The sequence below is a fragment of the Homalodisca vitripennis genome, unplaced genomic scaffold (genome assembly GCF_021130785.1).
Source record: "Homalodisca vitripennis isolate AUS2020 unplaced genomic scaffold, UT_GWSS_2.1 ScUCBcl_7367;HRSCAF=15030, whole genome shotgun sequence".
Lineage (NCBI taxonomy): Eukaryota > Metazoa > Arthropoda > Insecta > Hemiptera > Cicadellidae > Homalodisca > Homalodisca vitripennis.
Window position 1 is genome coordinate 1 of NW_025783489.1, and position 24,827 is coordinate 24,827.

The 24,827-nt window shown below is 33.7% G+C and overlaps 1 protein-coding gene across 1 annotated transcript; it reads right to left on the reverse strand.

Annotated features, from left to right (window-relative positions):
• Positions 1–435: 435 nt before the first annotated feature.
• LOC124374160 (sentrin-specific protease 1-like) lies at positions 436–23,189 on the reverse strand (the record flags this gene model as incomplete). Its single annotated transcript, XM_046832423.1, has 10 exons — positions 23,061–23,189; positions 17,931–18,064; positions 16,746–16,976; positions 14,775–14,809; positions 14,194–14,402; positions 10,961–11,083; positions 6,876–7,013; positions 3,330–3,467; positions 1,452–1,538; positions 436–564 (listed from the first exon to the last, which is right to left on the reverse strand). Coding segments are annotated over exons 1-10 (1,353 nt in total), but the record flags the coding sequence as incomplete, so codon positions are not given.
• Between the last annotated feature and the right edge of the window lie 1,638 nt (positions 23,190–24,827).

The window sequence follows — 24,827 nt, forward strand, 5'->3', positions numbered from 1 at the left end:
TTGTTCTTCCCGATATTTCAACTTTACACTTGTAGCCAATTTGTTCCTGGACTATTCAATTGCTTTCTAAAATTCTTTTAAGATATTAACAAGATTACAAAACTACTATAATTAATTTACATACTTACTGTCCAGTACTATATAGAAACTGGCCACTTCAGACTACATAGAAATATTATATGTTCAACAGTTGCTTATGGATACTGCCATATATTTAATATATACATAGTAATCAAACACGATTACAAACGTCATTTCCTATTTAATAAAAAAGAAAAATAGAGACATATATAACAAAAAGAAACAATACATATATTATATATAATTTTAATCAAATTGATTCTTATGTAAAAATTGGAAATACAAAATGTACAAGGATAAGAGCTAATTAGACAACTATTATTGTAGTAGACGTTTAGCTAAGATTTCGTAGACCATTTTTCTCCTGAAAATATGGCATGTCCTTTTGAGAAAAGGTGATTTTTTTGCGTTTCTACTGAGATACTCTGCGAACATGCACGAGAACACGCCACAGTCACTCCCGTTCATCTGTTGCGGAATATCCTGGAATACACACGGAACACGTTTCATACATTAGGTCAACTGAGAGGAATATTCGAGGAACAATTATTACATTCAAGATTTTTGTTACCATCACTACAACAGCCAGAATATCTCACTCTTAATACCCCTAGAGACTGGTGTTTTTAATAAAACTTACTTAAAAAATGATTAGGCATAATGACTGGGAAATAATCCAAATTTTAGGAAAGTGAAATAAATACCAACACCTTTGTCACATTTGTTGTAAGTTTTTTAATTCAGTTGAATTTCATAAGGTCAAAAAACTGAACTAATACTGAATTACCTTTTAAAAACAAACAAAAAAATGGATACCTAATATTTTAGTTCCTAATTCATAAAAAAAATGCATCAATCGTTACAGGCTACCAATATCCAGTAGAACTTTTTTCAGTCGTTTTATTATTTCTTCTTCCAGAAAAGAAAATAAATTAAAACTTTGACAAAAAAACGGAATTGTGTTAAAATTTCCTAAATGCATACATATTGTATCTAAGGCAAAGTTTTTTCAGTTTTACAACTGCAATCCACCGATTTTGGTTTATATTGTTTAAAAAAAAATTCATTTTGATTTAAATACATTACTACTTTTGTCCAAATTAACAATACTAACACATTTCAGAACATTATTATAAAGTATTTGGTTGCTAAAGCATATTGTTTCCTTTAAATACCGCACATTGTTTGAAAATCAAATTAAACACTTCTAAATTGTTTAAAAAAATATTACTAGTAAATCACACTACAAACTCTCTGGACATAAATACCCTAATTTTCCTACCATTCCTTTTTTTAATTGGTAAAGAAGGGAATGTTTTATTACAGCCTGTGATAACATTAATAAATAAAATAATAGTGATATAATATACCTTAACATTTTCAGTCTTCCAGTCGCTGATGTCATATTCCTTTTTCTTTTTATCCAAACTCTCCTCATTTAAGTAATTAAGAAGTGCCTGGAATTGAATAAACAGATTAGATAACACATAATGTAACTATAATGGGAAGAGTTGATTCAAGGTGGATCAACTCTAGTTTCAGTTCAACTTCCTCTTAGTGCAGTGTCTGGAATCTGATGCTGTTACAGACTTGACTTCCTGGAATCTTGAGTTGTGCTCGTCTGAAGAGATTTCCAAAAAGGTCAGCAATGAAAAAGCTCAAAATGAACTGATGTCGATGATGTAACTCAGATACCAAAAACGATATAAAGAGCTAATTTTGATCTTCTTCTCTTCAGGCAAACATGACTCCAGATTCCAGGAATCAAGTTCTGAGGACAGCGCCACATTCCAGACGCTGCACTAAGAGGAAGGTGAACTGGAGCTAAAGTCAACATTCAGATTAGAAACGTTCAGACAGGACAGTGGAAAAATATTCAGTCTTGGCATGTTTAAGTCTAAACATTTCTGTTTCAAACATGGCATTTTATTATTTGCTAAGAAATTTCATAGCTAGTGTAAACTTAAGACTGAATTTTAGTTTATTGTACAGGTAAAATGCATGGTATTGTTCAGGTTGATGCAGGGATTGCATCGTAAAATGTAATCTAAAAATCATGAAAATTGTGAATTATCTACTGTAAACTTCCCTCAAACCCAGTTTACTAATAATGTTTTAAATTACCATTTCGTGCCAGCAAGCAACAAAACTGTTCATGCATAATGGTGATTTTGGAAAGGATTAAAGATTTTTTGAAAGAGACTATTAGCTACTGTAAATTTAAGGCGAACGGTTTTGATTAACAGAGTCTAATTGTACAACACACAACTTGTAAGTACAAAAATGATCTTGGGTCGATTTGGAAAAAAAATCTGTTTTTTAACTTTCTTACTTAGATTTGCAAGTGAAAATGTTGTAGTTTCTCATAAATTTTACCTGACCGATTCTGAATAATACCGATTACAGTGGTTTTAGTTTTATAATAAAAATGTAAAAATAAAAAAAATGGGAGTGCCGATGGCCGAGCGGTCTAAGTCGTCAGACTTTGGGGTCTGAGTTGGAGATAACGCAGGTTCAAATCCTGTCTGTGACCGCTGCACTTTTTATCAGTACCATCGATCTCGTACTGTATTGACTCTCCCCCTTATTCTGTTTTGATAAGATCCTCGCACAGGCCAGGATGAGGACGGACAGAATAAGGCTTAAAAAAAAAAATATTTAGGTTCCTGAAAATTGTTATCTAGTACACGTAGGTAACTTTTAAAAACATAGGTTAAGTAAAGAGAAAACTACTATGACAGTTTTGATAAACTTTTGTTTCAAAACTCTTTAACATAGCTGCATAACAAGTAAGCCTTCTAGGCCTACCTTTTGAGTTTACAACTAGAAACCATTATCTATTCATTGTAAAAAACAACAAAAATGTATTTCAAATGGTGCTTATTATTTTTTTTTAACTGCATATTTTAGATATGTTTTAGGTTTTTTAAATGATTAAAACCTACAATTTGTTTGGTCTTGTAAAGATAATGAAGGAGAAGGATAGATTTCCCAGGGGGTAGGTAAAAGGCAGAAGACACAGAAGTAAGCCAGAGGACTGGTGGAGTCAGAGTGCAGGTGTGTGTTTTTTGTAAGGACATGGGAAAAAACACAAGAGAAGTAAAATATCATGGAGAGGACTACAAGCCAAGCAGAGTACTGAACTATAATTAATAATAAGAAACAAAACATGAGATAAGACAATAGTGAATGTCCAAAATGTCATATTTTGTTTCTCATCAGGTAACAATTACTTCCACAAATCTTACATAGAGGCAAGTGTTGTTTTCCGATTCCATGCTGTTGTAGTATCGGATAGTACGATCTCTGAAGTCCACTGTCGCCATACACCAGTGTATACCCAGATGGATGGGCACCAACAGAAATTCTTTGTCAAATATATCCACCTGGGACATAAGAACACACAATAAAACTCAAAGCATAACCAATAAAGTAGCATAATAAGATTTTGGATATATATCATCACTGTATGTCATGAAATCATGGTGTCACACCACAACATTTAGGTTAAGGACCAAAACATAAAGCTGCAAGTATTTACCATGTACCTCCCCCTCCCTCCTGATTACATAGTTTTTAAGTTAGTGTACAGCAAGTTCATTGGTTGAACTTATAAACTTTAGGTTTTTTTGCATGCTTAACTTTATATAATATTAAGGTTTCTTGACATCTGGGGGAAAAGGTAGATTTCAATTCAATACTAGAAACTAGTGTTCTATGTTTGTATAACAATGGCAAATGTCTGAAATTATTTCAAAACATTCATCATCAATAAAAAAACTTTAGAGAAACGCATACATCCAGTGATATAAAAAGATATCTTTCAGGTAGAAGTGGTTTATATTTATTTGTTTAAATTTTAATGAAGAAAATGGTCGGGTTAGAAAATTATAAGCAACTAATTATAAGCATTATAGTAAGGAGTAATGAAAACAGTCCGAGAGCAGCAGCAGTGGCACCAAGGATAGTGACGAAGGCTGATAGTAAAAGTGATGCCTTATCCAGAGGCAATTTGTGTTATCTGTCTGTGGACATGTTAACCATGGCTTGCCAGATTGTCCCCAAATGTCCAGTCAGCTCTGTTATCGCTAAAGAAAATAACGATTTTGAGGTGTCCTTATAAGAAGTTTAGATCTCTCCACAATTACTTGTCCACTACATTCACAGATACCTGATTACATTAAAATCCCAGCAGCTCTTTACAAGTTCGAGTGTCCGAGCTTCCACAGCCAAACCTTCACATAGAAGATAGGCCTGGATGTTCTTCAAAAAGTGCATCTTGATGAGGTGAATGAAGATATTCATGTCCAAAATAATCACAAGCACTGCTACAATGATCTTCACTCTCCTATTCGCTATTTGTTGCAAATAGTTCAAACTATTAATGGGTGATACACAGGTTTTTTTTGTCAACAGGGTAGTGATATCTCCGATAAATAATTGTTTGGTGTAGGAGGCATGAAAGACTAGACGCGGTACAGTTTTCTACCAGTTCAGATATGTAGCATCATGAAAAGGATGTATTCTCAACCTAATCTCTCAAATACGATTTTGACACAATGGGAGAGTACTCCAGAAGTTACATTAAACATAATGAGCATAGCTGTGAAAGGGATGCCTTAAGGCACTGTTTGAGTCTCATCTTCGCTATGGGATTGCAGTGTAGGGAGGAACCACAATTGGAAATTTGCAGCGAGTACTTGTGTAACAAAAAGGGCAGTTAGAAGCCTTAAAGGTTTGGAACCGAGAGCATCCTGCAGAGAAGCCTTCCGGGAACTCAAAATTATGACAGTAATCAACCTCTATATCCTAGAAGTAGGTCTCCTACGCTCACATCAAAATGCCATCAACAGTGAGAAGCGGAGTACAAATTCACCAGTACAATACAAGACATGCTACTAACTACTGCCTTCCAGTACACACCCACACCTCAAACGGAAAAGAAACCAAGCTACATCGGTGCGAAGATCTGGAATTCACTACCAGAAGCCCTCAAAGAGGATAGACCGACAGCGGTTTAAGAAAAGATCTGCGAGCCTGGCTGCAAGACAACCCATTCTACACCGTCACTGAGTTCTTTGAATGGAGGACTACAGAACAACCCTTAGTGTACAACTTTTTTGATTCTTGTTGTCTATGTATGGTATGACTTTTTTTAGCAAGAAATCCCAGGAAAAAATCAAATTCAAACGAAATTACAAAAACCGAGTATTTTCTAAATTGTCCCCATCCTGTAAACAGACTGATTGCTAAATCACCATATTACACCAAAATATTCAAAGGATAAAGAAAAAGGTGAATAGGGTGACCCAACTTCTTAAAATCGTCCTAATATATTAATACTCACATAACAAGGGTTACAAGAGTAGATTTTGCATAACACCAGAATCTCTTGCTTAAACTCAAGATAATTAATTGACTGCATCTGTTCAAACATTCAAAGCAATCACCTTGAATATAAAGTTTTTCACAGTGGCTTACCTCACCATACTGCACCAACTGTGTAAGGCCCAGCTAATATTTAGTCCTAGAATTTCCACATCTTGAAAGGGAATGAAACAAAGGTTTTGAGAAAAAAGATCTACCATTTTAAATTCCATACTACTTGAGGAAAACTGGAAAGAGGTACTCAAAGCTCCAACACCAGAAGAAGTCTATACTATATTTATAACAACAGTAACTATGGCCCTTGAACGAGCATGCCCTTTAAGAAACATTAGACCAAAAAAGAAAGTGAAGAATATTCATTTTGCTGATAAGAGAGGTTTGCATTCTAAAGAAAACTACCTCAAAATTCTGATAAAATGTGAACAATCCAACAATGAGCAAGACAAAATTGAACTAGCCACTACTAAAAAAGACTACAATCTTGGGCTGAGAGAGTTGAGAAAAGAGGGTTCAGCCAATTACATGAACAATGCGGGAAATAAATCTAAAGCCTGTGACAACTAATAATAATAATAATGACAGAATGGAATGCTACACAATAAAAGTTGAAGCTAGAAAGTAAGGGAAAGAAAGAAGGCGACCCATATTCCAAATGAATAGCCACATGAATTATTTCTTCACCAGCATTGCAGAGAGAACACTGAACAATAGCCCTAAGTCATCCAATAGCTACACTTCAGAACCAAGTACTGGACATGATTTTACTCTTCTTTAAAAATACAAACCCAGTAGAAATATAAGATATTATTAAAAATCTCAAACCTAAAACCTCTGCAGCAACAGAAAACATCTCCACAAAACTGTTAAAGCACTGCAGTGATTCTCTTACAACACCTCTCACCAATATAATTCACGATTTCCCTCAGCATTAAAACTGGCAAAAGTGATCCCAGTATACAAAAAACAACAGTAAACAGAAGTGAATAATTACTGACCAATTTCAATCACTCCGACCTCCTCTAAAATTTTAGAGAAAGTAGTACTAAAAAGACTTTGGGACCATTGTGAGCGCTATTGTTTTCTAAAGTGTGAGTTGTCTTTCCTTAGAAATACTAACCACAAAAATCTCACTTTGGTTTGCAGTTGGTGTTTTACACTTGGCAGTGTTATGCACTTTCATCACCTATTATAGTCCTTTCTAAGCATATTCTTATAACTATACAATCCGATAAAGTTCACCTAAACAATTTCTTTGAACGATAAAATTAAAATTCTCCATATAAAACACAACCCAATCTTTTAAAATCGATTATAATGTTAATCTTAAACACAAAAAAGTAATCCTGTTGGAGGATTAACTTACGAATCTGGTTTGTCGACAACAATTAATTGATATCCATGCTTACCTTCTTTGTCCACCTTTTCAGAGAGTTGTAACCCTGTGAGATCAGCTTTGGGTAGAAAAAAGTGTTGAAAGCGTAGACAGCCATGTTCTTGTCTTGTTTGCTTCGTTCCATGATTAGATTTAAGTAGAAGTTGATGACCTGCAAACCACGTTAACCTGTGAATCTAATATATACAGTGTACAATGTTCTTTGTTCAAGTTTGTTATTGGCAATGGAAGGTTTGAAAGGATAACAGGATTTGGGTCATTATTTGCCATTGTTATCTGTTACAAAATCCATAAGTCGGACAATGAAAACAGAGAAAAATTTACATACATTTCAATTCCTTATGTGCCGGGATTCTCAGAGAAAATTATAAGAGTAGGCAGAAAAACTAACCTCACGTTTAGAACACAGAACACTCTTAAACAAAGTTTCATAAAAACCAAAACAAAAAATGGCACGCAGCACTCATAGGGAATAACAGGGAGAAAAATAGAGAATACATAGGAGAGACAAAAAGACCACTAAATGCAAGAAATAAAGAACAGAGAAAATACGAATAAAGGACTAGTGGAAAATTCGAAAATTGGCTCAACATTGCTGGTCTGAAAATCATCACATGAAATGGGTTCATTCACATAAAACTGCAACAGTTTATTCGAAAACGGTTTTTTCGACAGTGAAACTGTTGCGCCTTGAAACTGCTGCACGATGATGGAAGTTGCAACAGATAACGAACATCTGTATGGCAGCGGGCTAATTTTTCCTGTTCTAGCTGTTCGCAACAGCTTATTTGAAACAGGGAGGAAGGTGATTTATAATTTGTAGTCCATTAGCTGTTCTAAATTGCAACAGTTTATTTGAAACAAACAGGAAGGTGATTTGTACATTTGAAGAAGGAAAACAAAGTATTTCATGTTTAACTTGTCTTGTCACGTTTTTCGTTGTCATTGCTAAAATAAAAACAACATTATGTATTTAATGTGTAATTACAATAAAATTGTTATAATTTGACTACCTATATCTTTTCTTTAATTGGAAAAATTTTATATTTGCATACTGCATGCATAGTATTATTATTAATCATATTGTTTCTGTCGTTCTTGTTTTATTTAGACTATTTTCAATGGTTAGTAATTCTAATGTTTGTAATTTTTAATAACGATTATAACTGTAGTGGTACACGATAATCCTTCAATATTGGAGTTATAATTATTCTCTAAATAAAACACTTTGGTAACTTATATGTAAAAACTGTATTAAGTATTTTAGTTTGCTTGCACTATACTATAGCAAAAATAAATACTAGGCTAATGTTGAGTCCCTCTATGTAATATTAATTGAGTACTAATGTAATACTGTTGCGTGTACTCATGGTTAGCAGCTGATCAGCATTACGCTAATTACAGATTGCTTAAACGTGTTTTATTGTATTTTGTATTTGAAAAGCCGTAAACAAATTATTATTTTTAAAAAAAAATAATATTCTCCTTGCAATTAGTATTGTCTATATTTACGGGAATGCATCGCCGTGAGTCTGCTGCGTCTCTTCACGGACGACCACTGATAGGCAGTACCCAACAATCGCTAAAACGTATTTTTTGCTATCCTTTGTTTATGAAAAAAATGTCCTTATGTAAATAATACGTCACTCTTGCAGTTTGTATATTTGTTTATGTTTGTGCATTGCCGTGTATATGCCCTGATGTCAGCGTTGATCACGGAGAAGCAAAGATATAACCACTATATTTTATTTACTCCAGATTTTTTGTGTTATAAATATTTACTATATCAAATATATTATGTTTAGATTTTTATTTAATGTTAATATTTATTATCATGATTAGCGATGGTTTGAAATTTTCTCAAACATTTTAAGTTTAAAATACAACTTATAAGTGATACAAATATGTGCTTATATTATTAATTTGCATATTAAAGACATATACTCTGGAAGCCCATATTATAATCAATCAAATTAAAGAAAAAGTTAGGGGATATTACTTAGGTCTTAAAATATAGCTAATTTTCTCTGAACACCAGCAAATCCCTTTAAACTAGAGTTAGGTATACTTAAATTACTATCAGACAATCACCAAAGGTTTAAGACTGGCAGAAAATCAAAATCGTCTTTATCTCCATTGTTAACCCTTATAACGTCACAGACGCCGTATGGCGCATAAACAAACTATGTCCAAACAGCAAAGACGCAGTACGGCGCATCGACACAAAACTGCGTCTATAGCAAATTTAAGTTCCTTTTAAATCCGATCAATGTCACTAACAGTATGCGTCAACCATGTGTGTGGGTTATTGACCTATGTCAAGCGTCAAAATATAGCTGTCGCGTTACATTGTTTGAAACATTAGATGCGGTGTCTAGACACTCTCCCCGCCACACGGCACAGACGCCGTACAGCGTGCGCGATTTTGTTTTGCAGTTTGGCTTCAGGTAGTGCGTGTCTAACCATCGCTGAGTCGGTTTCCTTCGTCGTGTTTTCTGTTTATATAAAAGAACACTATTAGGTTTGTTGTATATTTTACAATCATGCATTTCTTTTATATTTATCACAACTGTAATTTATATAATTGTCTGGTAATGTTTATAGTTTAGCTAATAAAATTTTGTGTGCCTTTTATTTTGACTTAATTTTATCTACAATTTAATGTCCCATAAATATATGTTACGTACAAGATAATTTTAAAATTTTTACTTTTTTATACTTACCATAATTATAGAAGTAAAAATAAAAATGAACTTTACACATTAAAATTTTTTTTTTGTATATTGTGCCGTTTGCTGGAAGTCGTGAAAAGATATACTGACTAACGTAGGGTTTAAAATATAACTAAGGGTTAAAATACAACAGCTATCTCATACAATCACAATATTCTATCTATTTTATTACTGTACTAATTATTTTGCTAAAAAGAAATTAGATGTTGATGAAATTATGTAATGATTATTTTTAAATTGTACTTAGTCTACTAAAAGCGATTATTAGTATTCAAAATTCGAGAAACAGGAATCTATTTTTTTTTTTAATTCAGAATTTGCTCAAAATTAGTTTAAATAAAGCATAGAGAGCCATTTTGTTGTCTCGTTGTTAATGATTAGACATAAGTAGACATCGTTGTCATCACTTGTAGTCGACTGGGTAGCTTCTATCCTTATTATCCTTAATAGGAGACGCCTTTCATACATGGGAATAAAGCTGTGGGATCACTTACCAGAAGACCTCAGGAAGTGTAAAGCAAATAGTTTCAAGAGTGAACTAAAGAAGTGGCTGCTAAAAAATCCTTTTACACTATTGAAAAGTATTTTGGAAAAAACTTTGTATGATGTGATGAAAACTGAAGATCAATATAAAACTGTAAAATAAACTCAACTTAACTAACTTAACATTAATATTTAACATGACTTTGTAAATATCAATTTATACTGTTAGTTCAGTGACGATGTTACTATTCTCCATGAATTTGTAAATAAAAAATATTGCCTATTGTCAAACTCTGTAGAGAGACAGAAGATACAGCGGAGAACATACGGCTGAACTGTCCTGTTCTTTGTATGACCAGGAAAACATTTCTAGGTGCTTATTTCTTGAGCCCAAAGGAAATTAGAGGACAGGAACCCAAAAATATAATTGGTATCTGCAGAAGCCTCAAATTTGAGGGATAAATACAAGTAATAGTAGTTCTGTACTGAGTAAATAGAAGGTACTCTTTCTTCAGATATAAAAGATGAATTAATCACTTCAAAGATCCGGTTTGAATCCGAGTTATGCCACAGCATTTCCACATGCTTATAAATAATAATCTGTACGTAACCTGAGTAGTGATAACAAAGTTCTGGGCTTGAACTTTAGATCATTCTCCAAAAATAGTTGATGGAGCTGATCACCTGAATACCTTGTGTAATCTATGTAATAAATACATTTTTTAGTGTTTATTGTGGATGACTTTCTATATTATTTGTACACATTCTTTCTTGAAGCTTCTTTATTCATTTGCTTGGCTCCTAGCTGTAAATTCCCCCACTATCAATAATTGTACAATTCTTATTGTCGATATCGTTTTAGCCTAATATAATGATGAATTACCTCATCGTTGAGCCAGTTCAGTCTGTTCAGAGTCTGAATATCGTTACGGGTTAATCTCTGGCCGAACCCTTCCACCAGTACCTCGCTCGGAGGGTTTGGCCTCAAGGCCGCTTTGATCTTCTCCTGAAAACCACATCAAGAACTGCTGCTAAAATAGTTGATAATACTAAAGAAACCATTATTATTATTATTATTATTATTATTAGAGTCAAACCTTCCCTAAATAGCTTAATATCTTTGGACATTCCAATGTTTTCAAATCTCTTTGAATATTACTGACATTACTGAACACTACATTTATCTCCTTCTTCACATCCATCTTCAGCAGTAAACTTGAAAATAAATCCTGTTGACAGGTACTGGATACACTGATGGCGATGAAAATTTTTATTTAATAGAGACTACAGTAGCTTTGGTGTAAGAGATATATCAGTGCTACATTCCTTGGAGATTAGTTTGTATATACATACTATTTATTAATAATACGACTCTAGCCTACGCACAGGCTGCTTGCCCATGTAGGCTAATTTCCAAACGCTATGTATAATACTTTTTTAGTTATTTATTGTACATATATTAATTATCAATTCATATATTAATAATAATTGTAATAGTATTGCAATTATAACGGAAATAAACTTTCTTTCATTTTATTTCACTTCATATATACAACTCTAGTATTGTGTAATAACACCATTTATAAGATGGATTTTTCTTTGTCTGTATATTAACACTTTTGAGTGCAGGTTTAGGGTTCTTCAATATTATGAACCCTTTACATGAAGACTGATATTATAAAAATTGTAAACAAATTCAAATTATGACATAAGAAAGCAAGTTTAGAAATTTTAAGACTACTTCTTATGTAAATTTGAAGACGTTATGTATTAGTTACCAAGCTAAATAATAAATGGCCTTTTTGTACAAAAAGTTTTAACTTGAAAGAAATACACAAAAAAAACTGCTCTTATCTTGGTTTTAGACAGAAGTTTACAAAGGTTATTTTTTCAAGCAAACTAATATTGTTAATTTTGATAATAAATTATGATAATTGCAAAAAAATTAATGTTTGGGCTAAAAATATTTTTCTATAAAGATTTTTTTAATTATTGTTGGTAACATATTAATAATTCTTAGTCCATTTTGCATTGCAGTTGTAAAATATAAATACTACACTGTGATGAGAAAAATATGCATTTTAGAAAATACACAACACACACAAACATACTGTTTAGGTCTGGCATAGCCAGTTTTCTTAATCTCTTACTCCCAGTTAAGTTAAACACTAAATAAAAAATATAGTTATATCTATCTAAAACCTTTCAAACACAAATATTGCCTAACCGATGAATAAAGAATTTTCTCACAGGATAACTGTTTCATATCATACTTCACAACTTTAGATTTTGTTTAAGTTCGATACTTCATTGTAATACAAAATAAAAATATAATACAATTTTACATTCACTACAAGCAATCTGTGTGTTTTGATTTACTTCACTCCAAATTTCAACAATCCTACTCAATATTTTTTTGTTTAAAATGCAGTTTAACTTATGCCTAGTTTGTAAAACAAATTTCAGTGAAGCACACGATTATTGTCAAGTCAAGGCAACATTTTTAAAATGATAGTATAGTTTTTTTAATTGATCAATCAGATGATGTTATTAATCCCACGTACAACAACCGTTTGAGAACCAACTTCCAATACATCTAAAGTTCGTTATAGTAGCCATTACGGGAAACTTCCAAAAAATTGAAAGTCATAACGTAATAAATAGTTTATATTTATTCCATTACATATTTCAATAAAAAATATTATTGAAATATCTATAGATAGTAATAAATTGTTATTATGTTAATAATACTTTAATTTTATTTGTAAACATTATTTCTTTGTACATGTTTCTGCACTGCCATGTGCCTGCTGCCTCTATAACCTATCTAACTTAACCTAACATATCCAGAAGACATGTGCTTGGCAGTGAACAGCCAAATGCTAAAATGGCCTGTACTTAATTGAATTCAATGTACAGGAATACCTCAATTTTGTATCACAGTTAGGAGTGGATTGCAAATTCTATTTCTAAAATTACAAACTCATAATATTTAAGTATTTGGATTTATAGATTTATATATTTTTATGTTATGTTATAAATTATGGAAATCCGTTTTACAATCCACCATTTAATAATAAAAGATAACCTTAAAAATATTGTTTTGCTTAAAATGGTATAGTTATTAAAATACAATCTATCCTATGAAAACTTAATTACATTTAAAACCCAAAGGACCAACACTTAAAAAACTTTTATTTTTGTGAGGCCTTTCGATAGCAAGGCCTCATATTATTCCTTGAAACTTTGCAAACAATTTTGATATAACCTGGTATTTTTTGTTGGTATTTATTTACAATACCGTGACCATGGAAAATGAACTTTTTTTCATGGGTTGGGCATTTATATCCAAGTATTATTATCACAGGTGCATATAAACTGGGGGGAAAGTATATTATTGTATTATATTGATGCCTTTCGGGCATTATTGCGTTAAGGAGCAGGGGCATCACGTGATCTGGGATTCGACTTTTGCAAGATCGAGTTAATTTTTTTTCTAAAAGAGCAAGCAGTGCGCAGCACTGCGCAGCGGGGCAGGCATCGTTGACAGGATTAACGTACTAGTCAGTATCATTTCAGTAACTTATCACTTACCTTAATGAACATCCAACACAAAGGTGTGCCATTACCACTACTGAACTAGGAGGTTAAGAATAGACACGGAGGAACGAAATAGTTCAAAATGGCGTTCCTTCTTTATTTGAGAGAGCCGGGGAGTAATACCAAACTGTCAAATATGGAGAGTGTTGCCAGAGGTACTGTCAAAAACAGAGTTTTCAGAGGATTTCAAAAAATCGTAACTCCTTTGATTTTCGTTGCAGATGAATTTTTTCTTCACTATTGTTTTCAGGAAAAATTGTAGTTTTCAGGAAAAAAAAATGAACATACCTTTCCATGGTCACGTTATTGTAAATTGATACCTTTTGGTTTGCTTTTTGTATTATCAGCCGGTCTCAAAACGGTTAATACTAAGTGTTTTGAACTAACACACTCCTCCTTCAAACACAACTGGTGCAGATTATTCACTATAAATCCTAGTACAAATTAATAAACACTGGGAATAAAATATCTACATCAAGGGTAACATTCTTCATACTAAATTACTTAGGAACTCACATTCATCTCTGGAGTTAACTCCACAAGTGCTTGTTCGTCCTCTGTGTCATCCAAGACTATGTCGGTAATCTTAAGGTGATTCCTTATCCTCGCATCCAAGGCCTCCAAACGTCGGGATTGGTTGTGTTTTGCGTACAACTCCTTCTTGAGTTTCTCCTCCTCGACCTGCCTCAGGCTTTCTCTCTCTTTCTCACTGTACTTCTGTTTGCCTGCCAATAAAAAAGCACAAAGATTATGAAATGATTTCCGTTCGTTGTACGGAATGTAAAGACCATTTCAGTACAAAGGTTGTACAGAGATTAACCTAAATTTTCGTGAAGCTTGAGGAATAATGGGTAAAGCCGAATAGTTTTTTTTTGTGTTGACGCACATATTAGGTTAATAAAGCGCACTTCATGTTGTTGTTTACAGTAATCAATGAAAAGGCCAATATATTGAAAAATCCCAATAAATTAATGTTCGTTCCATAGTAAAACCTTAAAGCTCCAGACAGTTATGGCAGATTTAAGCTATGTATGGACCAAATTTGATGACTGTTAGTATCTTGCATCAATGATGATGATGTATAAAAGTGGACAGACAAATGCCCAATATTGATGACAGAAGTGGCACAAACCTGGAAATCAAATCTAGAAACAACAAATGAAATACACTATAGATCAACACAACTTTAGCTGAATATCTGAACATGCTTTAAAAGTTGTCTATAGGTATTTTTAATATATTGCTTAGATCTGCATGACTTGCATAATATAAGAAATTCAAAGAAATACATAAATAGCTTATACATTATCCTTCTTCTTCTCCTAGGTGGTGACCTATGGCCTTGCACTGAAACTACTACTTTACAATTTCAGCAATTTCACATAATGACTTAGAAAAGTGACCTTGTCTAGAAATTCCACAGAAGCAAATGTTCACTTACTAAAACACGCAGTCAAAAAGCAGGTGGTTAGCAGTGTCCTCATGCTCTTTACATAATATACAGATCGGATAATCGCTAATAACACCAATTCTATAAAGATGTTTTTTCAGGTTTTTGCCCATGCACTGTGATGGCAACCTGAGAAGAAAACAATCTGAAGTTAAGGAGACTTAAGGAAAGATCATATGCTACCGTAAAGGAAAGTGATTAGATCCAGCCTGCACATTCTCAAACCTAGCTGTAATCTCCACCTTCTTGCACGTTCTGTGAGAATCTAGCTCTAGACAACCATAGAGGATTCACACCTACGAATTCCACAGAGCAGTTGAGGTCCTGTCATGTTAGTCGCCAAGCCCAGACTTTGCTAAAGCATCGCCCCTTTATTCCCCAAGATGCTATCATAACCAGAAACCAAACAAACGGTAACATTGTTCTTGTGTGTTCAGTGTGAACCCACCTAGAGACAACCCTACAGGATTCACACCTACAAATTCGAATGGCTGAGGTCCTGTCTTGATAGTTACCGAGCCCAGGTTTTGAAATCATCGCCCTTTTCATTTCTTAAGATAACCCTCCCTTCATAATTATGCAAAAATCCAACAAACCGTGACAATGTTGATTTTGCTGAGGAAAGAAAGAAACTGATAACAATCCCAGACAAGTTGGAAGTTAAACATACAAAAATCCAATGTCTTCTAAACCTACCTGGCTACCAGTGAAAATATCCTCTTGCCCCTGTTCCATACATGAAGATTCTCATTCACAAGCATATTCCCTAACGGATGACGTGACTTCTAGCTGAAAGACTGAGGGATGAGGACCTAGGGACCTCCCTACACGGTATCGCTCTTGCAATTTCGGTGTGCGGCGAGTGCCACTACAGATTTGAATTTGGCACGCGTAATCCTTCTGTAGCCGCGAACGCGATAGCCAGCTGCGCCGACCTCTAGCCCTTAGCTCAAACAATAGGAGCCTCCTAACCATCCGGAATTCTTCTGGACAGGTTCTGGGTAGGATGGTTCCTGCTAGGTGATCAGGCTGAGACCGGAGGTTGTGCAGAGGGTCGTTGGGCAGCTATCGAGCAGAGTGGACCGGGAGAAGTTAGCGTACGTGGCCTGGGACTTGATATAATTGTTAGGGAACCTTTCGGAACTATATCCAAATTTTTAGTATTCTTTAATCATCAAAGCTGGTTAGGTTTTGGATAGAGGGAATCTAGTGGCGGATCCACGGTCATTATTCCTCTGGAAGGTGCCCTCTTCCAGTCGCGACGACATGAGGTTGCAGGTGGTTGACCAATTTTGTATCAGAAACCATCACTAAACAATTCAAGCTCTGCTGATGAAAGAGGTTTCCTTTTCTTAGACCAAGCCTACTGGAAGATTCCGATATCCTTTCTATTCTATCCAATAATTTAAATTCATTCAAACCACATAATTTAACCACACTGATCCTCTGTTGTTAATTACACTTTTTAACAATTATTATATCATATAAACTGTTTATGCAATTTAAATGGGATTAACAATTTAACAACGTATTGACAAGATATAAAAAACTAAATAGAGGATATTTACGTACATCACTAATATTAATTATTAAAAGTATATAAACCAATGTTACTGACATCTCTATGATCCACTGGGGGCTGACTAAGTAGTTATGTGACAGTTTCTTCTCGAGAGAGTTCACCCGTGTGATCGGCATCTCCTCGAGTATTTTCACTTCATCCTCATCGCTGCTGATAACAGTGGACTGATAAGGTTTGACCTTGATACGTGTGCGTTTCTTCTCTTCGCCGGTGAGATCGATTGTCTCAACCAGCCTCGGGCTGGATACGGATTTCGGTGTTGTGTTTCTGAAACATTTCAAAACCTTCATTATGTTCTCATAATGTGCATTAATGCATTGTAATAAACTAAGAGAAAAAAAGCATCATTACTTTCATAAATGAGCTAAATCTTTGAACAAATATACCTAAGCGGGACATGTCATTTCTCTACTCTTGGGAAGAAGTGGAGTTTATAATATTAGACCCGGTCAACTTATAATTCAAAACGAGTTGCACCTTCACTTGAAATGTAATAATTTTTCCTATGCAAAAACCAACAAAAACACAATTTAAAAAATAATAGTTATTAACAAAAGATAGTTTTTTATGGTGATCTAAACATATATACATTAATATAGGATATAAGTAGGTGTTCTGCCACTAAATGATGAGGGTATGCTATTCTGATTGTGTTGAGCACAGAATGTACAGATGATATTACCAAAATCTGACCTCACCAGTGTTAGTGAATGCAATGTAGACTTGCTTCAAATGGTTTCAAATTGAAAAAAAAAAATTATTTAAACCAATATTACTGTTTGGTTTCTATATTATACGAACAATATAGTGTATAATTTAGTCCTTCATAATTAGAGAATATGATAAACCTAATCATTGCTAATCAATGAAAAAACAAAAAATATATAAAAAAAAGCTAAAATATGCAATTTACTAACCTAAAGTTACGTATTTTTACGATACACAACTAAAATGTAGTATTTTTACCTCAACCATTTTAGTGCCAAGAATTACTGTGAGTGATTTATTATATTTTTTGTTCTAAACATCCGAAATTCAGATGCCGGGAGCGAAAGAGTTAAGACATGAGAGAAGCGTGTGTGTTCCAGTGTGGAATCCATTAATTTACAACAAGTTTGTTGCTCTTAATCCACACACAGTCGGTAGAAATCTTTAATGAACGTCTCTGATTGGATATAACATACAGGTCTAGGATTACAACTGCTCGGTTTTTGTACTTACGACAACGATTGCGTCCAGACCTTCCTCTGCTGGGGCGTTTCACTAATTGTGCTTGACGTTTTAAAGTTGGTTGATGATTTATGGTAATCCGCCAACAACTGTGAATATTTGAGTTTCTCGTCGATTTTGAAAATCTGCAAACAGAACAAACAATAAATGTAATTTTTATACCATGTCAATCTAACTTGCATATTACTGTACTTATCCTAAAAGAGTTGATTCAGTCTTCAATTTATACATATTCTTAAAAATATATTTTACAAATATATTCTTTAACAGAAAAGTAAAAAAGTCCCAATATAATTTCTATTATGTAAAAGCAATAAAACGGTACATTATGAGAACAGTTATAGAGGATAAAAAAAACAAAATAGCAAGTGCCATGGTAAAGTTGTCGTGTGTGGACAGTTATAAGACGGTTGGTACCAGTGTTTTCACTGTTGGACGGCATTTGGTGCCTAAACAAACGTTCACACAGGAATACGGTTACCTGGGGTAATTTGGAATGCTGCTTATGTCTTTCTTACTAATAGTAATATTATTTATTTTACACCAAAAATTATGCTTTTTTTTCAATCTTTACCAATTGAATTGAATTGAATCATAATTTATTTCCAATTTCGACACATGAAATAGTGTACAAGCTAAACCTCAAACTCCTTAAAACAGAAACAAAGAGTAACAATGTATAAATTAAGCAGTAATAATTATAAGTTATTTAATGACATACAATTAAGGAATCTATTTGTATAACTAGTTGTACATTCGTTAGTAGTAACAGTTAATTTATTTTAAGAAGATGAACTCATTAATAAAAAATATTAGTGACCTAGGAAATAAGCCTACAAGGGCCTGTAGAAGCCTGTGCGTAGGCTCAAGTTGCTCCCATGAAACCGTGGACGGATTGTAATTTGTTGTCTTTATTCAATATAAATCATGCGAACTACATGGTGCGCTCGCCCACACAAACACACACACTTCATGAAATATTGTACTAATGTCAATCTTAGCAAATAATATTAACCCTCCATCGGGCGCTTAAAATTAGAAAACACCATCAGGCGCTCACGGAGGTTTCCTCCAGGTTAGTGAATAATGGATATTATAGTCATTTAAACTGTTTTTATTTGTTTAATTATTCATACTGATTTAATTACAATGTAATATATTCATTTTTAGAATTTAAATAAAAATTACTCTCTTATGTAATGAATTTTCCAAATAAGAATTTCGAAATTTAAAAAAATGTTATTGTATGGAACAACATGATTTATTTTAAGGAATAATGCAATTAATTGTAAAAATGTTTAACCTTCTGTAATAATACATGGAAATTAACTTAGTTTTTAACTTCTTACAAAAACAACTTAATTCAATTCTTGAGATATTATACAATTGTAATGTCAATTATTATTCTAAAATCAAAATTTATTCTTTACTAAAAATTTTTTTAACACTACACAAAGTTTCAAAACATTTTCCTTCTGGTTCTTATAACAACAATGTTCACTCCATAAACAGTTACTGAAATGTTCCCTAGCACACAGGTACTGTACTGACAAGTCTTTCGTCTTCATTCTCCATTTCACAAAATTCAAATAAAATATATTGTAAAACTTAAAAAGAAACCATCACAGGTCTGACATTTAGGCGCACACGGATTATTATTACTCCATAAAAACTAAACACTATAAGGCGCTCACGGAGATTTGTCCAAGGACTACAAACACGACATCGGGCGCTCACGGAGGAATCGTCCAGTCTCGCACGGAAGTAGACCTCATACTGACAGATTTTGACAAAGATAAGCGGGAGGCTATTGTTTCGCTTTCCCGAAAGATGCTCGTGAAGTACACCGCGGGACACGACTGCCAACATCAGAAAAGTAGTACTATTTTTAATAATAAAAAATACACGGAGGAAAACTCCGTTTAGCGCCCGATGGAGGGTTAAAAGTATTAAAATTTAGAATGGTGTATTTCCAGAATCAAGAAGAAACAGTAGATTGTTAACTTACATACAGTGGTTGGTTGAGAGGATTAAAGTGAAGCAGTAAAGTTAAATAGATAAATTATACTACGAGCTACCACGAATCCATTCATAATTGCCGGTAGTGGAGTAACAAGGTTAGATAAGGAGGGGGGGGGGCAATGTTAGAAGTAGTCCCGTCTGTATTCAGCCGTAATAATTGATTCAGCCTCGTCAATACTGATAAGAGACAACCATTTATTTGAACGTTTTTTACACCTAAATACCGATGGTGAATCAAAAATGTGGTGATCAAGGAAAATATTGACAAAGATTTCTAAATAGAAGATGGGATATGTAGTTATATGTATGGGATAAAGAGTTAGTTGATGATATGGATTTACTAATTTGCATTGGAACAACTCCAATATTCCGTGCATATCGAGTATTATAAGAATGTGAAGTTATTGAGAAGATTGTTGTAAAGTTGTTATAAATATGGATGAGGATTGTTTTTATGAAAAATTTTACGGATTGAAAGAATAGCGGTTTCTTTATATAAGGTATCAGTATGATATCTCCTACATTTTTTGTACCCGGCCTTTAAAATTGCGTTCTGAACTACCTGCAGTGACTGCAGAAGTGTTTTGTACGCTCCGCCCCAGGCTATTATTCCAAATGAAAACAATGACTGGGCGTAGGCAAAATAGGCAAGTTTAATTTCCTTTTCATTTAAAATTTCCCTTAATTGTTTAAATGCAAATATGTATTTCCTTGTTCTTCTCTTCACATATTCAATATGACAAGACCATTTCAAACGCTTATCAAAGATAACGCCCAGATATTTATAAGACGAGACATTTTCAATACTTTCACAAGAGTAAAATTCATTATTATAACTGCCACAACTGTGAACAACCAGTCCGTCCAGGGAATAGTCTGTAGACTCCCTGAGAGAAATGGGCATAAATTTAGTTTTCGAGGTGTTTAGTGAAAGAACATTTTGATCAAACCAATTCTTTAGGACCATAAGGTCATATAGTGCTTTTGAACGAGCATCAACCCAATCGTTGCCCTTAATTAAAATAAGGCTATCATCGGCCAATAAAACAGGTTTGCCGTTCAGATTTTATTTATAAATATTGTTTATGTATATCCAAAAACAGAATTGGGCCCAACGTACTCCCCTGGACAACTCCGTAGTCCACAGGAAGCGCATCACTCTCAGTCCCACAGATAGACATGGTCTGTAGCCTATCCGTGAGGTAGCTTGTGAACCAAGAAAGCGCATTAACATTTACTCCAATATACTCCAATTTTAGAAATCAACTTATTTCTATTGATGCTATCAAACGCTTTTCTTAGATCAAGAAATATTAGAATAACACGTAAGTTGTTGGATATTGCGTCATTAATTTGCCTATTGACATCGAACAGAGCATCAGAAATGTTCCTGTCCTCTCTGAACCCATACTGGCAGTCACACAGGATTTGATTATTATAAAGATAATTTACAAGTTGTTCTTTAACCACTCGTTCAAGAATCTTAGAGAATACACTCAAAAGGCTAATGGGACGGAAATTATTTTTATCTAAAAAGCTCTCACCTTTATGCAAAGGAATTACTTTTGCAATTTTAAAAATATCTGGAAAAAATCTCAGAAGAAAGACTTAAATTAATTAATTGCAGAAGAGGATTAGAAAATATATGAATGTTATCTCTATATATGTAGTGGCCAAGATATATATATGTTATCTGTATATATGTTATATATGTAGTGGCCAAGATACCATCACGTCCAGGGGCAGATCCCCTGCGCAGTCCAGTCACATGTCGTATTACATCGAGTTCAGTTATAGTGTGTAATGTAAACACGGTATCCAGCCTGTAGTCCGCATCACTCAAAACCGGGTCCCTACTTAACCCATTGCGGATCGTATTGTTTTGGCGCGCAGGGCACCAGCGGGCGCGAATTAATTCACGGTCAGCGGCCGCACGAACAGCAATAGTGCGCCACATCGTATCTCTCGCTATTGTATACTAGAAAATTCAGCTGCAAAGGTATTCGTTCAGATGGAACATGGGCCTGCTGGGGTATCCGTGATGTAGGAACGATAACACGCGAGCAAGGTTACGGAGTGGCAGGGATGATGTCTGAATCATAGTCTAAAATAAAGCGGGCTCGGGCGAATCGATTGCAACATCCGGGCCATTGTCTAGACTAAACCCACCCACATGTACGTCTGCGTCGTTTTAGTTGTGTCATTAACCTCCAAAGTATTATAATAACAACTGAGGAAAACACCCAATCAGAAGCGCTAAAAAGCAGAGAGTAAACTCATATGAATGATTTTTCAACTTCGACATACAACTGCGATCTGTAGGATATTTATAAAATTTTTAAAAATTCTAAACGTAGACCGTTGTTAAACACTCTTAGTAGACAAGTGAAGACGGATCGCCCGATCTATCAGACATTAACAGAACTATTTGGAGGGAAATTTAAAAGCAGACCCGCTTTTGCGACCTGAGCTCGTCACCGTGCCGTTAGGCCGGCCACTGCGTGACGAGCCCAGCTCGTCAGTGATCCGCAATGGGTTGAATTAATGGCACTAGCTAGGTTGTGTCCCACCGCAGAGAAAAATATGTTAAAATCATCGGCTACTTGTTTACACATACTATGAGTTATATAAGGGGTATCTGGAAAAATATTTTGGATTGGAAATGGATCTTTCTTTTTTACGTTACCTGCAAGTTCATTTATAATAGTCCAGAACATTTTTGGGTTATTTTGAGAATTGTTAAGTTTTGATCTGTAATATTGTTTTTTATATTTTTTTAAGGGACTTACTTAAATTTTGTCTGAGTGTGTACGGAAAACTTGATAAAGATCGTTATTGAAAGGTTGTTTTTTTAATTTTTTGCTTATTTTTGTCTCTGATTCCAATTAATTTTATCAAATCAGGTGAAATCCGTGGTTTTAATTTTTTTTTTTTTCGGGTGGAATGCCTTATTAGTGGTTTGGAAGAGGCTTTAATAAGGCAGGAAATTGTTTCTTGCTAATTGCTCTGCACATGGTGCGATATCCTGGCAACTCATGACAGGTTCCCAGTTTCAAGTGAGCGAGGTTACGGCTGAGTAAATGCATGTCCGTGTAGTACTGTGTAGTGGAGTCGCCAGCGAGGTTTGTCAGTATGAGGTACAGTGGCAGTGGCAGTGATAGTCAGGCCAGTACTATTATAGTGGTCGCTCACACCAGTCTGGAACACAGCTGATTGTACTTTGTTCATGTCATAGTAACGTAGAAAAATGTGATTCCAGACATGACGAGCAGTTATTAGTCACTCTTGTTGGTTTATCAATGCACTGAACAAATCCTGAACCCAGTAAAATATTTAAATATCTATCGCTCGTTGCAGTACTTTTACGTAAGTCGATATTTATGTCACCCAATATTAATTATTATTATTATCACCCAATATCTTTCTCTTATCTAAATGATTACAAAACGTTTCCAACTCAGATAAAAAGAAGTTTAAATCACTGTCAAAGGTACCATAAAGTGCAAGTATGTAAAAGTGTTTATTGTAGTAATTAAATTCCATGTAAATACCGTAAACGTCACCGAGTGTTATTTTGTGAAGCAGTGGCTAGTAAACGTTTACTGTAGTAAACAATAACACCGTCATTTCTGTTACGTTGCTTGTCCGTCAGTACAATGTCAAATCACTCCAATGCCTCTCCCTCCTCCCCCTCCCTCAACCAACATTCGGTCAATACAATTATATCTAAGCTTGGCATATCATTTAGGTAAACTAGAAGTTCGTTAAAATTTTTATAGTAGCTCCTAATATTGCAATGAAATATTTTTAGACAATCATTGCTCTCCTGACCTAGAAAAAAATTTGACAAATGTTGAGTACCAAGAAATTTTTAAGCACTTGTGAAAGTTGAAAGAGCCGTCATCGTCCCTATTCGTGAGCAGGACCCCCGAAACAGACTACCCCCCAGCTGAGGACACATCATCCTTTACAGTTTAAATATAAACATGGAATAAAGAAACGAAATAATCATCAATACATTTAAAAAGACAGGTTTTCTATAACACTAGTACTTGAATATAATATATCTAATATTAGCCTAATATATACTGTTATGGTTTATAAATATAGCATCGTATGGTTTAGCTGTAGTACATAAATATAAATTTAATTGGACTAAGAACTTGAGTGTTTTACATATGATATTAAAAAAAAAATAGACCCTTAGGTATACACTAATTAAAGCTATAAATAAAATTATTAAATGTTATGAAAAAATAGTCACAATAAGTAAGATCTGAAAAAGATGTATTATTGGATGGTAAATTCACATCAACCGGACTGATAGAATTTGTACTAGTATTACTTATTAAATAAAATAGGATGAAATGCAAACAAAATATACATATAAACATTCATGAATTATTAATAAATTAATTATGATTTTTGTTTGAGATTATTTAATTTGAAGGATGAAATTAATTTAAATTAACAAAATTCTATTTATATGCCATTTACTCAAATATTTTAACACTAAACGAGTGCGATTGATATAAATTAATAAAACTATGGATTTGCCAATATAAACTGAAAAATGGACACAACATAAATGAACACATGGTTAAAAAAAGACTGACAATAAACTATTTATACTATACTATTAATGAAAGAGTAATAACATAAAATATACTCTTATTTATACAGATATGTATTCTTATCAAAATAAATCGATTAATTCTTGTAAAAAATAAAAACTTTCTCTAAGCTAAAAGAAACAAATAGAATAAAAATTGTGTTTACCAGATATTTAAATTAACAATAACTAAAATACAATAAACATAACTAAAATGTGTACCTTGTGCGGAATAGAGCTTTTTTACTGGTCAA